General features: G+C 44.7%; 1 protein-coding gene across 1 annotated transcript in view; it reads left to right on the plus strand.

The window, feature by feature from the left end:
* Positions 1 to 16,404, plus strand: part of UGGT1 (UDP-glucose glycoprotein glucosyltransferase 1) — an 89,285-nt gene that overhangs the window by 62,758 nt on the left and 10,123 nt on the right. The window contains exons 26-34 of the mRNA XM_058664368.1: positions 2,445 to 2,540; positions 5,835 to 5,937; positions 6,745 to 6,824; positions 8,020 to 8,209; positions 11,700 to 11,858; positions 12,681 to 12,766; positions 14,286 to 14,370; positions 15,163 to 15,251; positions 15,707 to 15,811. Coding sequence (XP_058520351.1) covers positions 2,445 to 2,540; positions 5,835 to 5,937; positions 6,745 to 6,824; positions 8,020 to 8,209; positions 11,700 to 11,858; positions 12,681 to 12,766; positions 14,286 to 14,370; positions 15,163 to 15,251; positions 15,707 to 15,811 — 993 coding nt within the window. The remainder of the gene's footprint in view (positions 1 to 2,444; positions 2,541 to 5,834; positions 5,938 to 6,744; positions 6,825 to 8,019; positions 8,210 to 11,699; positions 11,859 to 12,680; positions 12,767 to 14,285; positions 14,371 to 15,162; positions 15,252 to 15,706; positions 15,812 to 16,404) is intronic.

Consider the following 16,404-nt stretch of genomic DNA (forward strand, 5'->3'; position numbering starts at 1 on the left):
CATCCTCTAAAAGGATGATGATGATTTTTTTTTTGCTTGCTGTTGATTTTGTTAATTTCTTTATTGTTTTGACGAGCTTTTGTATTTTAGTATTTTACTTGACTTACTGGAAGAAATGGACTTGATTGGTCTATATCCCTGCTGAGTAATTAGAGCATATCAGTTATATGCACCTAGGTTCTGTGTTAAAGGTCAAATGAACGGGCTGTCCTGTTTTACATTCCCATTAACAACGCTCAAAGGTTCCCATTTTTGTTCTCCCCAATCATCATAATGGGAATGAAGTCATGTCACAGTGTGGTTTGCTTTGTGTTTCCTTAGTGAAAGGTAATGTTAAGCATCTTTACTGGGACATGGATCATTTATCTCTTTCTCTCTCTCCCTCTCTCTCTCTAAGCTTCAAAAAGATTTATTTGGGCCTGGCATGATGGCTTCATTGGCTAAATCCTCATCTTGTATTCACCAAGATCACATATTATGCTGGTTCATGTCCAAGTTTCTCCGCTTTTCATCCAGCTCCCTGCTTGTGGCCTGAGAAAGCAGTCGAGGATGGCCCAAAGCCTTGCGACCCTGCACCCATGTGGGAGACCCAGAAGCAGCTCCTGGCTTTGGATTGGCTCAGCTCCAGCTGTTGCGGCCACTTGGGGAATGAACCAGTCAGTGTATAGAAGATCTTTGTCTCTGCCTCTCCTCTCTGGAAATCTGCCTTTCCAATAAAAATAAATAAAGCCTCTAAATAAAATGAAAAAAGAGAGATTTATGTATTTGAAAGGCAAAGTTAGAGAGATAGACAGATTAAGAGATCTTCTATCCACTGGTTCACTCTTCAAATGGCTTCAATTGCCAGGGTTGTACCAGGCTGGAGCTAGGAGCCTGGGGCTTCTTCCAGGTTCCCCTGCTCAGTGCAAAGGTGTGCTGCTGTCCCAGGCACATTAGCGGGCAGCTGAATCAGAAATGAAACAGCCAGGTATCAAGCTAACATCCGAATTGCCCATGCACAGGTTTGCCCATGGTGCTGCAGTGCCAGCCCCTCTGCCTTTGAAATAAATACATGACTCTTTTTTTTTTTAAAGATTTATTTTTATTACAAAGTCAGATATACAGAGAGAGGAGAGACAGAGAGGAAGATCTTCTGTCCAGTGATTCACTCCCCAAGTGAGCCGCAACGGGCCGATACGCGCCGATGCGATGCCAGGAACCAGGAACCTCTTCCAGGTTTCCCACGCTGGTGCAGTGTCCCAATGCATTGGGCCGTCCTCGACTGCTTTCCCAGGCCACAAGCAGGGAGCTGGATGGGAAGTGGAGCTGCCGGGATCTATGAATTCGTCTTTATAAATCCAGGAAAAAAGAAAGGCAGAATTAAAAAAAAGGAGAGACAAACCATCTGCTAGTTTACTTCTCAAATGGCAGTAGTGGCTAGGACTAAGCCAGGTCAAAGCCAGGAGCCAAAAACTCTGCATTGTGTCTCCCAAGCACTTGGACCATCTTCACCTGCTTTCCCAGGTACAGTAGGAGGGTGCTGGGTCAGAAGTGGAACAGCCAGGCCTTCAGTTGGCATTCATTTGGGATATCAGTGTGACAGGTGGCAGCTTAACCTATTGTAGCATAGCTTACCATACCCATAAGTGCTCTTGCAAAATTCTTATTCGGGATGTTGTCTGGTTCAACAAATTAGAGCATTTCATTCAGGTTCAGGGTTTAGTTCAAAATCTTCCTTGATTGATAATAAGCTTTGGAAGGTGCAGAGAAAATAAATGATTTTCTAAATTATTTACTGCAGTACTGGTTATAAAATTGGTGTGTGAAACAACATAAAGGTTTTTACATCTGTGTGGATGTTCCCATAAATATATCACAGTTATTTAAATATATTGATACATCCCTGTACTTACTGACAAACAAAAAATTTTCATGCTTTTAAGTGAAAAGGTAGGTTACCAAGAAACATACTCCTACTTTTATCTTTGGGTATACATCCTAAAATGTATACAATCCTAAAATGTAGCATTATTGATCACGATGTTTCTAAATAGCTTGTTTCTAAATAGTATCTGTAGTCTTCATTTCCCATGTGTATGTTTTTCTGAATTACAACAATATTGCTGTATTGATCATACAAAGTAAGGAGTTCCATCTCTCTCTGCCTCTCAAATAAAGAAATGAACTTGTTTGAATTATGGTGAGGAAGAATGCAAATGTTGGTCATAGTCCATAATGGGCAAGCCCTGCGGTGGGCACTGTATGCTTGGCCAGCTCAGTGCATGGAAGCGCCATGCAGGGTAGGTGCCAGGAAGGAAGTTACACATGGTTGTGCAGCGAGTCACTTACAAGCTCAGAGCTGGCGTCTCGTTGGCTTGCAGCGCTGGGCCTGATGATAGGTGTAGTGAAAGCGGGCCAGCGGGAGGATGAAGAGAGGCTGCCCTTCACCAGCCCTCATCTTTCAGGGCGAGTGATCTGGTGATGAAGGTGGACGCACTCCTGTCGGCTCAGCCAAAAGGAGAAGCACGAGTTGAGTACCAGCTCTTTGAAGACAAACACAGGTAGGAAATTAATGTTGAATTTGTGTATGTTCTTGAATATTAAGCTAGATTGGCCCTTATGTCAGTTTTTTTTGGTTTTTATTTTCCTGTAAGACAATGTGTGTAAGATGCCGTGGAAATGGAAAATATGTAATGTTAAGGTATGCATTGATATTCATATGCAAATTTAAGTGCAAACATACTTTAGAAAGTTTGTTTAATATATAGACTTGGAAAATGTATAGGCTTCAAAGATTTGTTTTGTTAAAATAACCTTACATTTTAATTTGACATTATGCAAACTTTTTTTCCTTCTTTTTTTATTGTATTTTTGACAATCTTTATGTAGTTGATTAGGGTAAAAAAGGTTCAGGGGCTACAGGAAAGTGGGTAAGACTATTATTTCCACATTGTTTCCTTCATGTATCTGAGGTAAAGCGGGATATTAAGGGAGAAGCCCCACCCAGTTTCCCACCCATCCCAGGTCCCTGATGTGAGGCATACTCCGAGGGTCTTGCTCAAGTGGTTTTGATATTTCACCAGTTATGAATCGCTGCCAGTCTCGCCACTCCAAGCATGATGAGGTTGCTGAAGAATCCACTGATTGACATAATCCATCATAGAGTCTCCATTTGTCCAGTTTTTCTCTGCCAACATATGGCTGAGGTGGTTGATTGACTTGTTTTGAAGTGCCCTTGCTCAGGTTTCATTTACATTTACATTGACATTTGTTTCTAAATAGATTTGAAATAATTCTGAATGCATCCTTTTAGTAAAAACAGATACATTCTAATGAAACAGATAGGTTGTACTTTTTGATAGTCAAGAAAAAACAGATTGCTGAAGCACTCATTAGCCTTTTATTGAATTGTTTTGTTCTTAATAAAAATAAACATAGTGTTATGAAGTTCTTGCCGTTTTGTTTTTGAGTCTTTATTTCAGAAATTTCGAGCCGAGAAGTAGTTGTAAGTTAAAAAAGAACACCCAGATATGGGAGTCTTTATTCTGGACCATCAGTTGTTGGCATGGCACATTTGTGCTGTTTGTAACATTTGTGTGCAGTCACACACGTGTGAGTGTGCATTCATTACATCTTTGAATTTGAGCACACACTCTTCTTCACCATTTGATAATACCCTGTAGACCTAAGCATGCTGTAGGTCTTGAGACTTAGACACACACCTCCCGAGCAGCCCACAGGAAGTCCAACCGACAACAGTGTTAACACATCGACACAGTTCACCTTTTTCCTGTGTCTCAATAGGAACCTCTTACAGCTGTTTTAAGGTATGTTTTGTTCAGTTCACAGATTACAACAATTATGTTTCTTTATTTGTCTTTAGTCTAGAAGACATCCTCCGTCCTGCTTTTCAGTCATTTATCTTTTATGGTGTTAACATTTTTGGATTCAAGACAGTGGTCCTTGGTGTGCCTCCCAGCTTGGCCTTTTCCTCGTGCTTAGACCTGGCTTGGCTCTAGGCGGATCCCGCACTGTGATGATGGGTAGCCCTTGCCTTGTTTGGCAGGTGTGCTTGTTTCTCATGTTGTGTCCCACTGGGTTTGGTCTGGTGTGGGTTGGTTTGGTGGCTTTATCACAGCCAGTCCTTGTGGCGGTATGGTTTGTGAGTGCAGACCCTTTGATGTCTGTAGGCTGGGATGCAGACCTGCTGCTGGCACTGCTCTCTCTCCTGATTCGGCAGTGGGCAGCCATTTCTGTGGCTCCTGCCTGACCCTTTTTGAATTGGCACGTGCAACCATTCCAGCCACCCTCCACCTGCTCTCAGAAAGTAACTCATTAATTACACAACAGACATGTCCTCAGTGACTTGCCTCATGGCCAAGTTAGTGAGACCAGAGCAAAAGAACATCCTTGTTCCATGGGACTCCATGACTATTTAATGATTAAAGTGCCCTAATTCCAGATACTATCAGGGTAAAAATTACATTGTGCATTGAGTTACTCTTATTGGGGTTGTGTTGGTGTAAAGAGCAATGATTACATTCAAATTAGAAGTTCCTCATGGAAGGATCTGAGCTGTCTGTGCATGCACCCCAGATCTCGCAGTGCCCCGAGCTGTGTGGAGCAGCCCAGCAGCAGGGGACAGCCTGGGAGCTTGTGGGGAGAGGCAGCCTTTGGCCCTGTTATTGTATCAGCATAGATCTCCCTTGGTGATTCCTGTGAGCATTATCCTGGGTGAACGCGTCCTAGTCTCCAGTGCTTTTGATTTTAGTCTGGTCATTTCTATAGCCAGCATAAATTGATTGGTTGAAGCAGTAATTTTGGGGTGATTGGGGAAAGGTTGAAATCCTCTCAGGTTGACTTGTTTTTGAATTACAGTTGAGTCCCTGCCGTGGGGGGTTGCATGTGGGTAAATGTGCACTCCCCCAGACAGCTTAGAGCAGCAGATAGAAGCCTAACCAGCTGCCAGTGTCCACTTTACTAAGAACAGATGAAATACGTAGTACTGGTAATGCTGCTGAGAACGTGGTGCACATTTTCATTGGCTTGTAAATTGGCTTAGTTCTTCAGGAAATGTGATCCACATACGTATTAGCCCCAGAAATATTCAGATCCTGTGATTCTATAATCTCATGTCTTCATATTCTCTTTTTCCATGAAGAAATTTCCAGATAAAGCTAGGAAAGCTAGTTATACAAATTGTTTGCAGACCGAAAGTCTTCTAAATGTCTAACAAGAAAGAATAGCTTAGGTAAACTGTGACGCAATCACTTGCTTAATAAAATGTTCCTTACTAATAGTGCTTAATACATAATAACATTTGAGTATCTTTCCACTAAAGTAGTAGGAAAGGAACAAAATTGGCTTAAAGTTGCTTTTATTTTATGCCTGCAGCTACCTTTTATAGAGTAATCTGAAAAAGATTGTGTAAAATTGCAGTGAAGTGATTGGACTAGGATAATAATATTTGATATTTCCTCTTTCTGTTTTGTGGGTTTTCTCAAATGCTCCTATTTTCCCTTTATCATTTTTTAAAGATTGTACCCTTCTTGCCAAGGAATAAAAGTCGACATGATATTCAGTACCTGTCAGGAGCTTTTAGCAGTTTTTGCTTGAATGTAATTTCAAACTGCTTTTCTGTCCTCGTCCAGATCTTTCAAGCCATTCAAGTGAGCTTGCATTATTAGGGTTTTGCTGACTTTGGGATATATCTAATCAGTATAGCTGACCACCACTGCACCCTAGCTGATCTAGATCTAGAATGTTCTGAGGTGCTAAAAGGGCTGATGGGATCCTGTGGATAAAGCATGGGCCACTCACGCTTACTTTCTTTTTCACCTCTCTGTCCTCCACAGTGCGATCAAGCTGCGGCCCACGGAAGGGGAGACGTACTTCGATGTTCTGGCTGTCATCGACCCTGCCACCCGTGAGGCGCAGAGGCTCACCCCGCTGCTCCTGGTAGGGATGGCTGCACAGAGGTCTGCATTGTCTTTGGTGGCGTTACAAGCCCTGAGCTGCAGGGCCTCCCAGGCAGCTCACTCTAGAGGTCAACAGTGGCTCTAAGGACAGTGGGCTCAGTGTCACTGGCTACCTCATAGTTTTGAAAACTCAGTAACATCCTCACTCTAGAGCAAAATAGCTCTGCATGAAGGTGATCTATGCTGTTGCTGTGACACAGTTTTGGGTGGTGTCTTATCGTTTAGGTATGCAAAAGACAATACTATTTCAACACATTAAAAAGAACTCTGGCAAAAACATAAGCACTTGCCAGTGTGTGTACACGTGTTGTTGTTAAAGTGTGGTCACCTCACCTATTTTCAGTGTTCTGATACTTTCATTTGGGAGTGGCAGTGATGAACCCTGACATTTTCTTTTGTGAACAGATGTCCATTTTCTGTTGCTTCGCTGACACTGCATGGAACGTTGTGTATGGGAGAATCAGTTATCTGTGCTTGCTTACTTCATGGGGGTTTGGTTTTGACCAAGTCATCATACTCACAAGCATGGATTTCACATTTTTCATGCCAAAATTGGCTTATCTTTAAATTACACTTTAAATTACACTAGCTCTTTAAAGAACTCTTGATTAGAAATGATTGAAGTTCTTGACTAGTAATGATTTCTAGAAAGTTCTTCAGTGTATACTTTATGGTACTAATTGTTAATGTTTTTTTAATTGGAGCAATGCTCTTTCTTAATTAAGTGTAAAGCCATAATTTCTGAAGAGAAAATGTAACTATTTTGTCACCTGGTTTGTCCTTTTAGGTTTTGGTACAGCTGGTAAACATGAATCTAAGAGTGTTTATGAACTGCCAGTCTAAACTCTCCGACATGCCTTTAAAAAGGTAAAACGCTGTTTACCTTTTAAGAAAAAACGATTCTGAATCCAAAAGCTGATACTTGAAGATCAAGTGGATTCATAGGTAGACATCAAGTTTGAAGAGATCATTTTACTAGAAGTTCGGTTTTCTCATTTTTTTTTTTTTTTTCTGAAAACACTTTATGGCCATAGGAGCATTTGGGGGGCTTCAACCCAGGCTGCCTATCTTTGTACTTTTCATCTCCAGAGCCATTTCAAATTGGAATACGTGGATTAGAGCAATGTTGCTTAAGCTCCCTGGTTCGTGTCTTCAAAGGGAGGATGGCTTTATGGTGTGAGGAGTTTCGGAGTAGCCACTTAGGGAAACAGAAAAAGCCTCAACAGTGGGCGTGTCGTGCTTGTTGCAGTGGGCGTTTCCTTACCGTGCCACCTTCTGCAAGTGTTTGCAAATGTCTGAGGGTTCCCAGCTACCCCCCTCCCTACTCCTTATGGGGAGCAGTGTTTAAATAGATCACCCATGGGGTTTTTAGGCTGAGCCCGAGAACCTGTCTCCGTCATTTTTTTTTCCAATATTTATTTATTTTTATTGGAAAGTCAGACATACAGGGGAAGAGAGACAGAGAGGAAGATCCTCCATCTGCTGATTCACTCCACAAGTGGCCACAGTGGCTGGAACTGAGCCAATCCGAAGCCAGGAGCCGAGAGCTTCTTCTGGGTCTCCCACGTGGGTGCAGGGTCCCAAGAATTTGGGCCATCTTCTGCTGCTTTTCCAGACCCTAAGCAGGGAACCGGGTTCGAAGGGGGGCCTCTGGGATACAAACCAGTACCCATGTGGGATCCCAGCGCATGGAAGACGAGAACTTTGGCCACTAGACTATCACACCATGCCCAGTGGCCTTGTTTTTTTAAGAGAATAATGACTTCTCCCTGATGGGAAGAGAGTTCCCCAGGAACTTTCTGGGGCACATGACCCTGACAGCTGCTACCCATGTGAGGCAGTGACCTCCCCTCAGTCCTAGCCCTTCTGTTATTGGTTCCACAATTACCACAGGACACATCATCAGGTCAAAAGATGTTTTTGGAAATTCTTTTCCCCAAAACGGGAGGAGAGTCCTGGAAATCTGGGTTGTAAAAACAGCCAGTTGTTTTCCGGTGTGGCTGCTGGTAAACTCCAGGACCACGGTCATACAGCTCATCTGACACATCCCTTTTGATCGCAGCTTCTACCGTTACGTCTTAGAACCAGAGATTGCCTTCACCTCAGACAAGAGCTTTGCTAAAGGTCCAATAGCGAAGTTTCTGGATATGCCACAGTCACCGCTGTTCACACTGAATCTGAACACACCTGAGAGCTGGATGGTTGAATCTGTCAGAACGCCCTACGATCTTGACAATATTTATTTAGAGGAGGTAAGATGGACCTTATTGTTTATGAAGCCATTTGTGGTGCATTGGTGGCGGGCTCAGACCGGGTAGGTGGGCCTCTTAAGGCCTCAGTGTCTCAGTCTGATGTACCTGTTACACTGAGAGCTTTATTCAGATAGGATTCATATACTATGAAGTTTCACCTGGTCTTTAACGGTTGATTTTTATTTATTTGAAAGGCAATGTGACAGAGAGAGGAGAGAGATAGAAACCACTCTTCTGATCCACTGGTCCATTCCCCAAATAACTTCAACAACCAGAGCTAGGCCAGGCTTAAAGCCAGAGCCAGGAATTCCATCCTGTTCTCTCACATGGGCGGCAGGGTCCGTCATCTACTGCCTTTCCCAGCAGCTAGCAGGAAGGTAGATTAGAAGGGAAGCAGCCATCACTCCTCAATCTTTTGGCTGAGATTAAGTGAAGAGAAATAGCCAGGATGCCAGTATTGTGATACAGTATTGCATAGCAAATGGCAGCTTAACATGCCGCACTGCAATGCTAGCTAACCTCTTTTAAACTGTACATTCTAGTACATTCTGAGAGTTGTGCAACCAGCACTCTTGCCTAATTTTATAGTATTTTTGTCACCTCCGGAAGAAACTGCATCCTGTTAGGAGTCACTTCCCATTTGCTTGATCCCAGGCAAACACTCATCTGGTCTCCATCCTTGTGTATTTGCCAATTCTTACGTTGTATAATCTCACATACAGAGTCCTATGATGTTGGCTCTTGTGACTCACTTTCACTTAACAGGCTGTTTTCCAGATTCAGGCATGTAGTAGCATTTGTTGGTACTTCATTTTAGTGCTTTTTATTGTCTGTGGAGGGTGTTTTTTTAAAGATGTATTTACTTGAAAGGCTGAGTGACACAGAGGAAGAGATCTTCCATCTACTGTTTCACTCCCAGTATGTTCACAACCACTAGGGCTGGGTCATACCAGGTCTCCCGTGTGTGTCAGGTGCCCAAGGACCTGGTCCATCGTCCCTTGTATTCCTAAACACATTAGCAGGGAGCTGGATTGAAAGCAGGGCAGCTAGAACTTGAACCTGTGCTCCAATATGGGATGTCAGTGTCCACAGGGGACAGCTTAACCATCTGTGCCACAACACCTGTCTGCTGGGTTTTTCTAAATTAATATTTTAAATTTTTTAACTGATACATAGCAATTGTATTTATTTGTGGGATTCAGTATGACATTTAAATTCATGCCTGCAAAAACTGATAAGATCTGCACAAAGAGTGTTTCCATCACCTCAAATGTTACTTATTTCTTTGTATTGGAAACATTAAAAGTCATTTCTGGGGTCCAGCACGGTGGCCTAGCAGCTAAAGTCCTCGCCTTGAACACGCCAGGATCCCATATAGGTGCCGGTTCTAATCCCAGCAGCTCCACTGCCCATCCAGCTCTCTGCTTGTGGCCTGGGAAAGCACTCGAGGACGGCCAAAAACCTTGGGACCCTGTACCCACGTGGGAGACCTGGAAGAAGTTCCTGCTCCTGTCTTTGGATCAGCACAGAACCAGCCGTTGCGCTTACTTGGGGAGTGAATCATCGGACAGAAGATCTTTGTCTCTCCTCCTTTCTGTATATCTGACTTTGCAATAAAAAAAAAAAATTAATTAAAAAAAAAGTTATTTCTGCCAGGAGTTTGAAATAAACAACCACAGTTACTCTGCTGTACTCTAGACTCTTAGAAGTTATTCTTCTTGGGGCAGGCATTTAGCCTAGAAGTGGAGGTGCTTACATCCCATGTCAGAACCAGAGGGCTCTTCGCTGCAGCTTCCTGCCAGTGCACGTGGTGGGAGGCAGGGTTATTACTGCTGGTCCCCTTCACCAACAGGCAAGAATTCCATTGTGTCTCCAGTTTCTGGCCTTGGCCAAGCCCAGCCCAGCCCAATCCTGGCTTTTGTGGGTGTTTGGAAAGTGAATAGGTAGATGCCTACGTTCATTGCTTGGTGCCTATCTTTTAAAAAGGTGACAGTGGGCACCACTGTACTCATTAACCAGATATTTTCTCCATTTCCTCTCCCAGGACCTTCTCAGGCCTTGGTAGCTGCTACTGTACTCTACTTTTTTTGTGTGTGTGTGAGATTAACTGTTTTCATTTTCACAAATGATTGATAGCAGTATTTGTTGTTCTATATCTGACTTACTTCCCCTACCGTAACCTCCAAGTCCATTTATGTGGTCACAAATGACAGATTGTCTATAGTTGAATAATGTGTTCACATATTACATTTTCTTTATCCATTCGTGAAAGAAAATTTAGATTGTTTCTTGCCTTTTTTTATATTATGAACAATTTCGCTGTAATCTTGGTGCTTTTGTACCAGTGCATGAACACAGACATCTTTATTAACCTTCACCACTGCTGAGATGTATTTCACTCACCCCCAAAAGTTAACTTACCACCTCTTTGCAGGCAGCCTGCACCTTCCGCTGGCTCCAAGAAACAACTGAAATGTTTTCTCTCATGGTGTAGTTTTGTCTCTTCTTGAGTATTCTTTTTTTTTTTTTTTTTAAGATTTATTTATTTTTATTGGTAATTCAGATTTAAGAGAGGGAGAGACAGAGAGAAAGGTCTTTGGTCCGCTGATTTACTCCCCAAATGGCCACAACGGCCAAAACTGCTGATCCAAAGCCAAGAGCCTCTTCAGGTCTCCCACATGGGTGCAGGATCCCTAGGCCTTGGGCTGTTCTCGACTGCTTTCCCAGGCCTTAAGCAGGGAGCTGGATGGGTGCCGGGATTAGAACCAGTGCCCGTATGGGATCCCATCACTGGGAAGGAAGCAGGTGGCTGTGGGCAAGGTGGGAGCAGCTTCAGAGAAGGGAGGGGCAGCCCCTGTGTAGTCGCAGGCCGGTCCTGACCAAGCTCAGAGCAAAGTGGCTCTGACCCCACCGGTGGCCCTGTGTCCTCCCCTCAAGGCTGTCCTCTGCTCCTGTCCTTTGCTGAGTGAGAGAGCTGTGTCCCCTGCCAGCTGTGCACTCCGTCCTGGGTCAGGGCAGGTGTGAGAGGCCTGGGATGTGGGGCTTCCTGTTCTTTGCAAGCTAAGATGAACAGCAGGGGCACTGGGCTTTTTGCGGGTGCCTGGGGATCTTGACCTGCATTTGGGGTCAGGACGAGGGAGGATTCTGTGTAGAGGGCTGTGGGGTGCTGGGCGAGAGGCGGTGCTCTGTGGTCAAAGTGTCCCTGAGTGGAGTTAACTGTGAGAAGGGCCATGGTTCTCGGGGTTTGCCTTGTGTGTGCAGGTGTGCCCACACGTGTGTGCAGGTGTGTTGCTATGCGTGGCACTGGAGTGACAGGAAGGGCTGGGGCTGGGGGGAGTCTCCTAGCAATATCCATTAGGCTGGGCCTGAAAATTCTTAAAGTATATGGTATATGTGTCTTTTTTGTCTGCTTTATTCATTTTGTGGAGTGCTTTTCAGATGTATCTGTTTTGGTGCAGAGTCTTCAAGTGATTCCATCTCAATATTGCAGGTGGACAGCATAGTAGCTGCTGAGTATGAGCTGGAGTACCTGTTGCTGGAAGGTCATTGCTATGACGTCACCACAGGTCAACCCCCTCGAGGATTGCAGTTTACATTAGGAACTTCAGCCAATCCTGTGGTTGTGGATACCATTGTCATGGCCAATCTGGTAAATACGCACTTCATCAGATAGTATTGTGGTCATTTGCATACCATAGTTTATCATAAAGCAGCTGGCATTCTGAACCATAGCGTGAGATTAAAATTCATAATTGGCTTGATTTGATCCATTTTTAAAAATCACTAGTTCAGTTCAATTTGTGGATCAAAATTAAGTTAACCCAAAAATAACGTAATGTCTGCTCTAACTGAATGGACCTATATGGAATAAATTGCTCGTGAGCTAAAGCTTTGTTTTTTTGCTCTGTAGCTTCATAGCTGATCCATGGAGCACACCTAGATTTTTTTTTTTAATGTCTGTTTATGTATTGTTATTACTTTGGAAGGCAGAGTATAACAGAGAGAGGTGTGGGAGACATATCTTCTATCCTACCTACATGTTTGCTTCTCAGATACCTAAAATACCCAGGGCTGCACCAGGCCAAAGCTAGGAGCCCAAAATTCCGTCTAGGTCTCCCACGTAGGTGGCAGGGGTCCCAGCACTTGAGCAGTCAGCTGCTGCCTCTTGGGGTGCATCAGGGAAGGCTGGATCCGAAGCAGTGCACCTGGGACGTGATTATCCCAGGCCATACACAGGAGATGCCGGGGTGCTAAGCAGTGGCTTGTGCTGTACCCCAACACCTGCCCCACCTTGATTCGTCGCTGGTAGGCGGACTTCTTAATTTGATTGGCATGTGCTTTGCTAGAATTTCCAAGATGTATACATACACCAAACTTTTGTTTTTGACTGAAAATGAAAGGAACTGTTTCTCAGAAACAGCATGTCGATGTTTTGAAGAGACCTAACATCTGGCTTTTCTTCTTGTCGCAGGGCTATTTTCAGCTGAAAGCCAACCCGGGAGCCTGGTTTCTCAGACTGCGGAAGGGGCGCTCGGAGGATATCTACAGGATCTATAGGTAGGGGCGCGTGCTGCGGGTGCATTGCTTCAGGACCTTTCGAACTTAGGATCAGATCTGATTGAAAATAATCCTGTTGGGTAGCTGAGCAACATGGCTTCATAATTCTATGTGGGATGAGGCAGTGTTTTTCCAGTAAATTAAATATGGAATATTTATTATGGTAAAATTGGATAATGAGAGATAGAAAAAAGATGTGAAATCCATGTGTAGTTTTTTTCATAATATGCATTTTAACGCCCATATAAACTGATCTCTTAATTCCATTTTTCATACTTTTTTTAAAGGACCCTTGAATTGCCAGGTTTTATTCTTCAGTGACTCCTTTGCATGTGTGGAATTAAATCATGTATTCACTGTAATGCAGACCATAGGCAGGTGAAAAGTGTAATTTTTTTTGGGGGGGGGAAAGAAAAAAGCAAATTTGTCTACTGAAAGTGCGTGTCTTGATCAGGAAGGTTTATGGTTGGTCTGCAGGGTCTTGACAAAGTCTTTCTAAAGCTGCATGTGCTTATCAGCTTAAGTTCAGCGTCAGTTCTGATTACCACAGTGTAAGTTAGTTTTAAGCCGTGTGAAGTCACGCTGGGACTTTTCTGGGGAACACTTTTCATTAGAGATGGTTTGAGACACTGCTTTGTGTGTCTTTCTTTTGCTCCCGTCCTGCACAAAAGCAAGACGCAAGAGATCTTTTTTCTATTGGATTTTGCACCATAACAACATCTGCATGGTAAACAGGAGACATTTCTCCACATTTTGCCTCTAACCTTTCTTTGTGCCCTAGCTCCCCAGTGTTTCCCCTTACCTTTGAGTGGACTGATACCCCCATGTTAAATGTCTCTGGTTCCTGTCCTCCTGTGCTTGCCAATCTTAGTTTGTGTTACTTTGGGTTCCGCTCCTGTTAGAATCTTACTTTTGCCTAAGAACTCTGTTTTGCTGAATGACAGCACATGCAGAGAACTCATATTCTTCCTGTGACTTTGGACCCTGATGTTTGATAGGGAAGTGTTGTTTGTGAGTTTCCTGCCTCTGCCCCGGTCTGCCTGCACATAGAGCTGAGGGTCAGCCCTGGCTGACTGTGTGTCTCTAGACAGAGGAGACAGTAGATTCCTTCACAGTGCCCCGCCAGGTGAAGAGGAGATGTGTTGTGGTTCCAGGGAGGACGCAGAGGTCCTTCCCCATCACTGTCCTTCATGGAAGGCACCCTGCCTGGCTCAGATCTGTGGGCCCGCACGGTTGTTCAGTGTTTGTTAGGAGTGTCCCATGCCTGAGAGCAGCCCACTCTGACAGATCACTTGACAAGGATTTGTGAGGGAGCTTAGGCACCCACTTCCTGTGAAATTCAGGATTGTGACAAGTGCTTCCATGAAGCTTCAAGTGGCTTCCTCCAGGTGGGAAACAATTTGGTTCTGAAAGCATCCTTTAGCACGAGGAAGGTTAGCAAGCACGGCCGGTTTTCGTGCCTCTTGACTGCCTTGTGAGAGTTGGGATTTGTAGTATGTCTCCTGTTTTTCTCTCCAAGCCACGATGGTACTGATTCTCCTCCTGACGCTGATGAGGTTGTCATCGTCCTCAACAACTTCAAAAGTAAAATTATTAAAGTGAAGGTGAGTCTGTTACCCCGAGGCACTCACTTGCTTACTGCCGGTAAACTTAGCCGCTTTTTGTCACTAGGCAGTCACTGTGTAAAGACTCAGATCTTGAGCCCAGCCCCCAGCTCCCTTTGGAGCTTGCCATTGCAGTTATAGGAGTGCTGCTGGAACTTGGAGGTCACACCTGCTGAGGACCTCAGTCGGCAGAAGTCCCACTTCATATGCATTGTTCCCAGTTCACAGTGTTGTTGAGCAACTTACTCTCTAAGTAATGAAATGACAGTCCTCTGTGATTTCTGCTCGCTTTGGCTTTTTCTTAGCATTTGCAACTTTTTAGAGTGCTGTAAATTCAGATAAAATATACTGCAGGATAAATGGTGCTTATACATAATAAACCCTGAAGTCGGCCACGCCTGGGTGAGCGGAAAATGGTTCCTGTGCTTTCAAGAGTTAGCCTGTGTCGGTGCCAGGACATCCCTCAGATCCTGACCAGAAGTGCTTCCTTCCTCTCAGAGCTTCTGGTTTAACTCACAGTTTGATTTCATGTCCTTCATCCATCCACTTTGCAAGTTGCAGATGGCTGCTGTCTCATGAAGAGGTTGAAATTCTTCACCTGAAGTTCCCACGGGAACATTCTGCTGTGGTTGCTTCTGCTGAGAGTGTCCAGGCCCTGGGTGGGTTTTCCCCCGCCTGTGGGGGGATTGTGTGACAGTGCCCTATGTCAGCAGCACGCACAGTGTACATCAGTGCGTCAGGCTTGCCTGTTAGACCTATGTGGGGGAATGAGCCCATGATGTATGATTGCAGGTGCAGAAGAAGGCGGACATGGTGAACGAAGACCTGCTGAGCGATGGGACAAGTGAGAATGAATCTGGATTTTGGGACTCCTTCAAATGGTAAATTGGCAGCATAAAGAGAAGCCACATTTTTAAGGGAAGTTTGAGACATGTCTCAGTATTGTCTTCTCCTTTTTAATATAACGATGCTGCCTGGGCTTTTTGCCTTCTGCTCTTGTACAGCAAATATTCCACTTACATTTGAAGTAGACGAGTGCTTTCACCCGTGGCTGCCTGAAGGTGGCTGCTGTCTCCTCGTGGTGAAGTGACTTCTGTTCCCGCCTTGTGTTGAAGAGCTCATTGCACTTCCCTATCGTACATACTGTGTATAGTATCACTGCCTCGGCGTGAGTGCCGTCGTTGTCTCTGGGCCTGGTGCCGCCAGCCCAGGCTCTCATGGTGCATAAGGATCTCAAAGGCCATCTGCAGCCGCACCCCCCAGGCAGGGAGGGAAGAGGCGAGCAGCCTCTCTGCCTGCTCTTCAAGCGGCCTTACTCTCACCTTTGTTACTACAGGGGCTTCACAGGAGGACAGAAGACGGAGGATGTGAAACCAGATAAAGATGACATAATTAATATTTTCTCTGTCGCATCCGGTCACCTCTATGAACGATTTCTTCGGTTAGTCTTGTTGATCACTTTAGTGTGTGTGAATGATTTTGTCTCACAGGTCATTCGTAGAGAGAAAGCGTGTTGTGGAATTCTGCCCTCTGTGCCTGTGCTGTATGCTTGAACCTGTGTGGGCCCGGTGCCTGGCGTGCCTGATGGGTCTGTTTTTGTCTGTTCAGTGCCAGGGAGTTAAGCTGTGTAATGTGTGCTCCGTGTGTGTATTTCGAGGATACAGACCTCTGCTGTCGCCGTGCAAGTGTTGTAGCTAAGGCCTCCTCCCCCGAGACATTGCTTAAAATTAGGAAAAATGAGAAAGTAGAGAGCAGGCAGACCTGTGGCACCCTTCACTGTTCCCTGCAGGTTCCCAGGGGTTTTAGAGCCAGCAGAGCCTCAGTCTTTGTGTAAGGACATTCCTGACTCACACAAACTGAGCCCCAGAGCATGAAGGACTGGCCTGCATTCTCACAGCTCGAGCCAGGAGCCGCACGCTTGGGCTGGGTGACGTGCTGGCGGTAAAGTGGAAGGCACATGTGAGGGCCTTGTCATGGTAGGAAGGCTCAGCTCTCAGGAGATGCCTTTTATTTTTCTGCTGGCAAAGCTGGCAT

Source organism: Ochotona princeps, chromosome 5, assembly GCF_030435755.1.
Source record: "Ochotona princeps isolate mOchPri1 chromosome 5, mOchPri1.hap1, whole genome shotgun sequence".
In the NCBI taxonomy this organism is placed as follows: Eukaryota; Metazoa; Chordata; class Mammalia; order Lagomorpha; family Ochotonidae; genus Ochotona; species Ochotona princeps.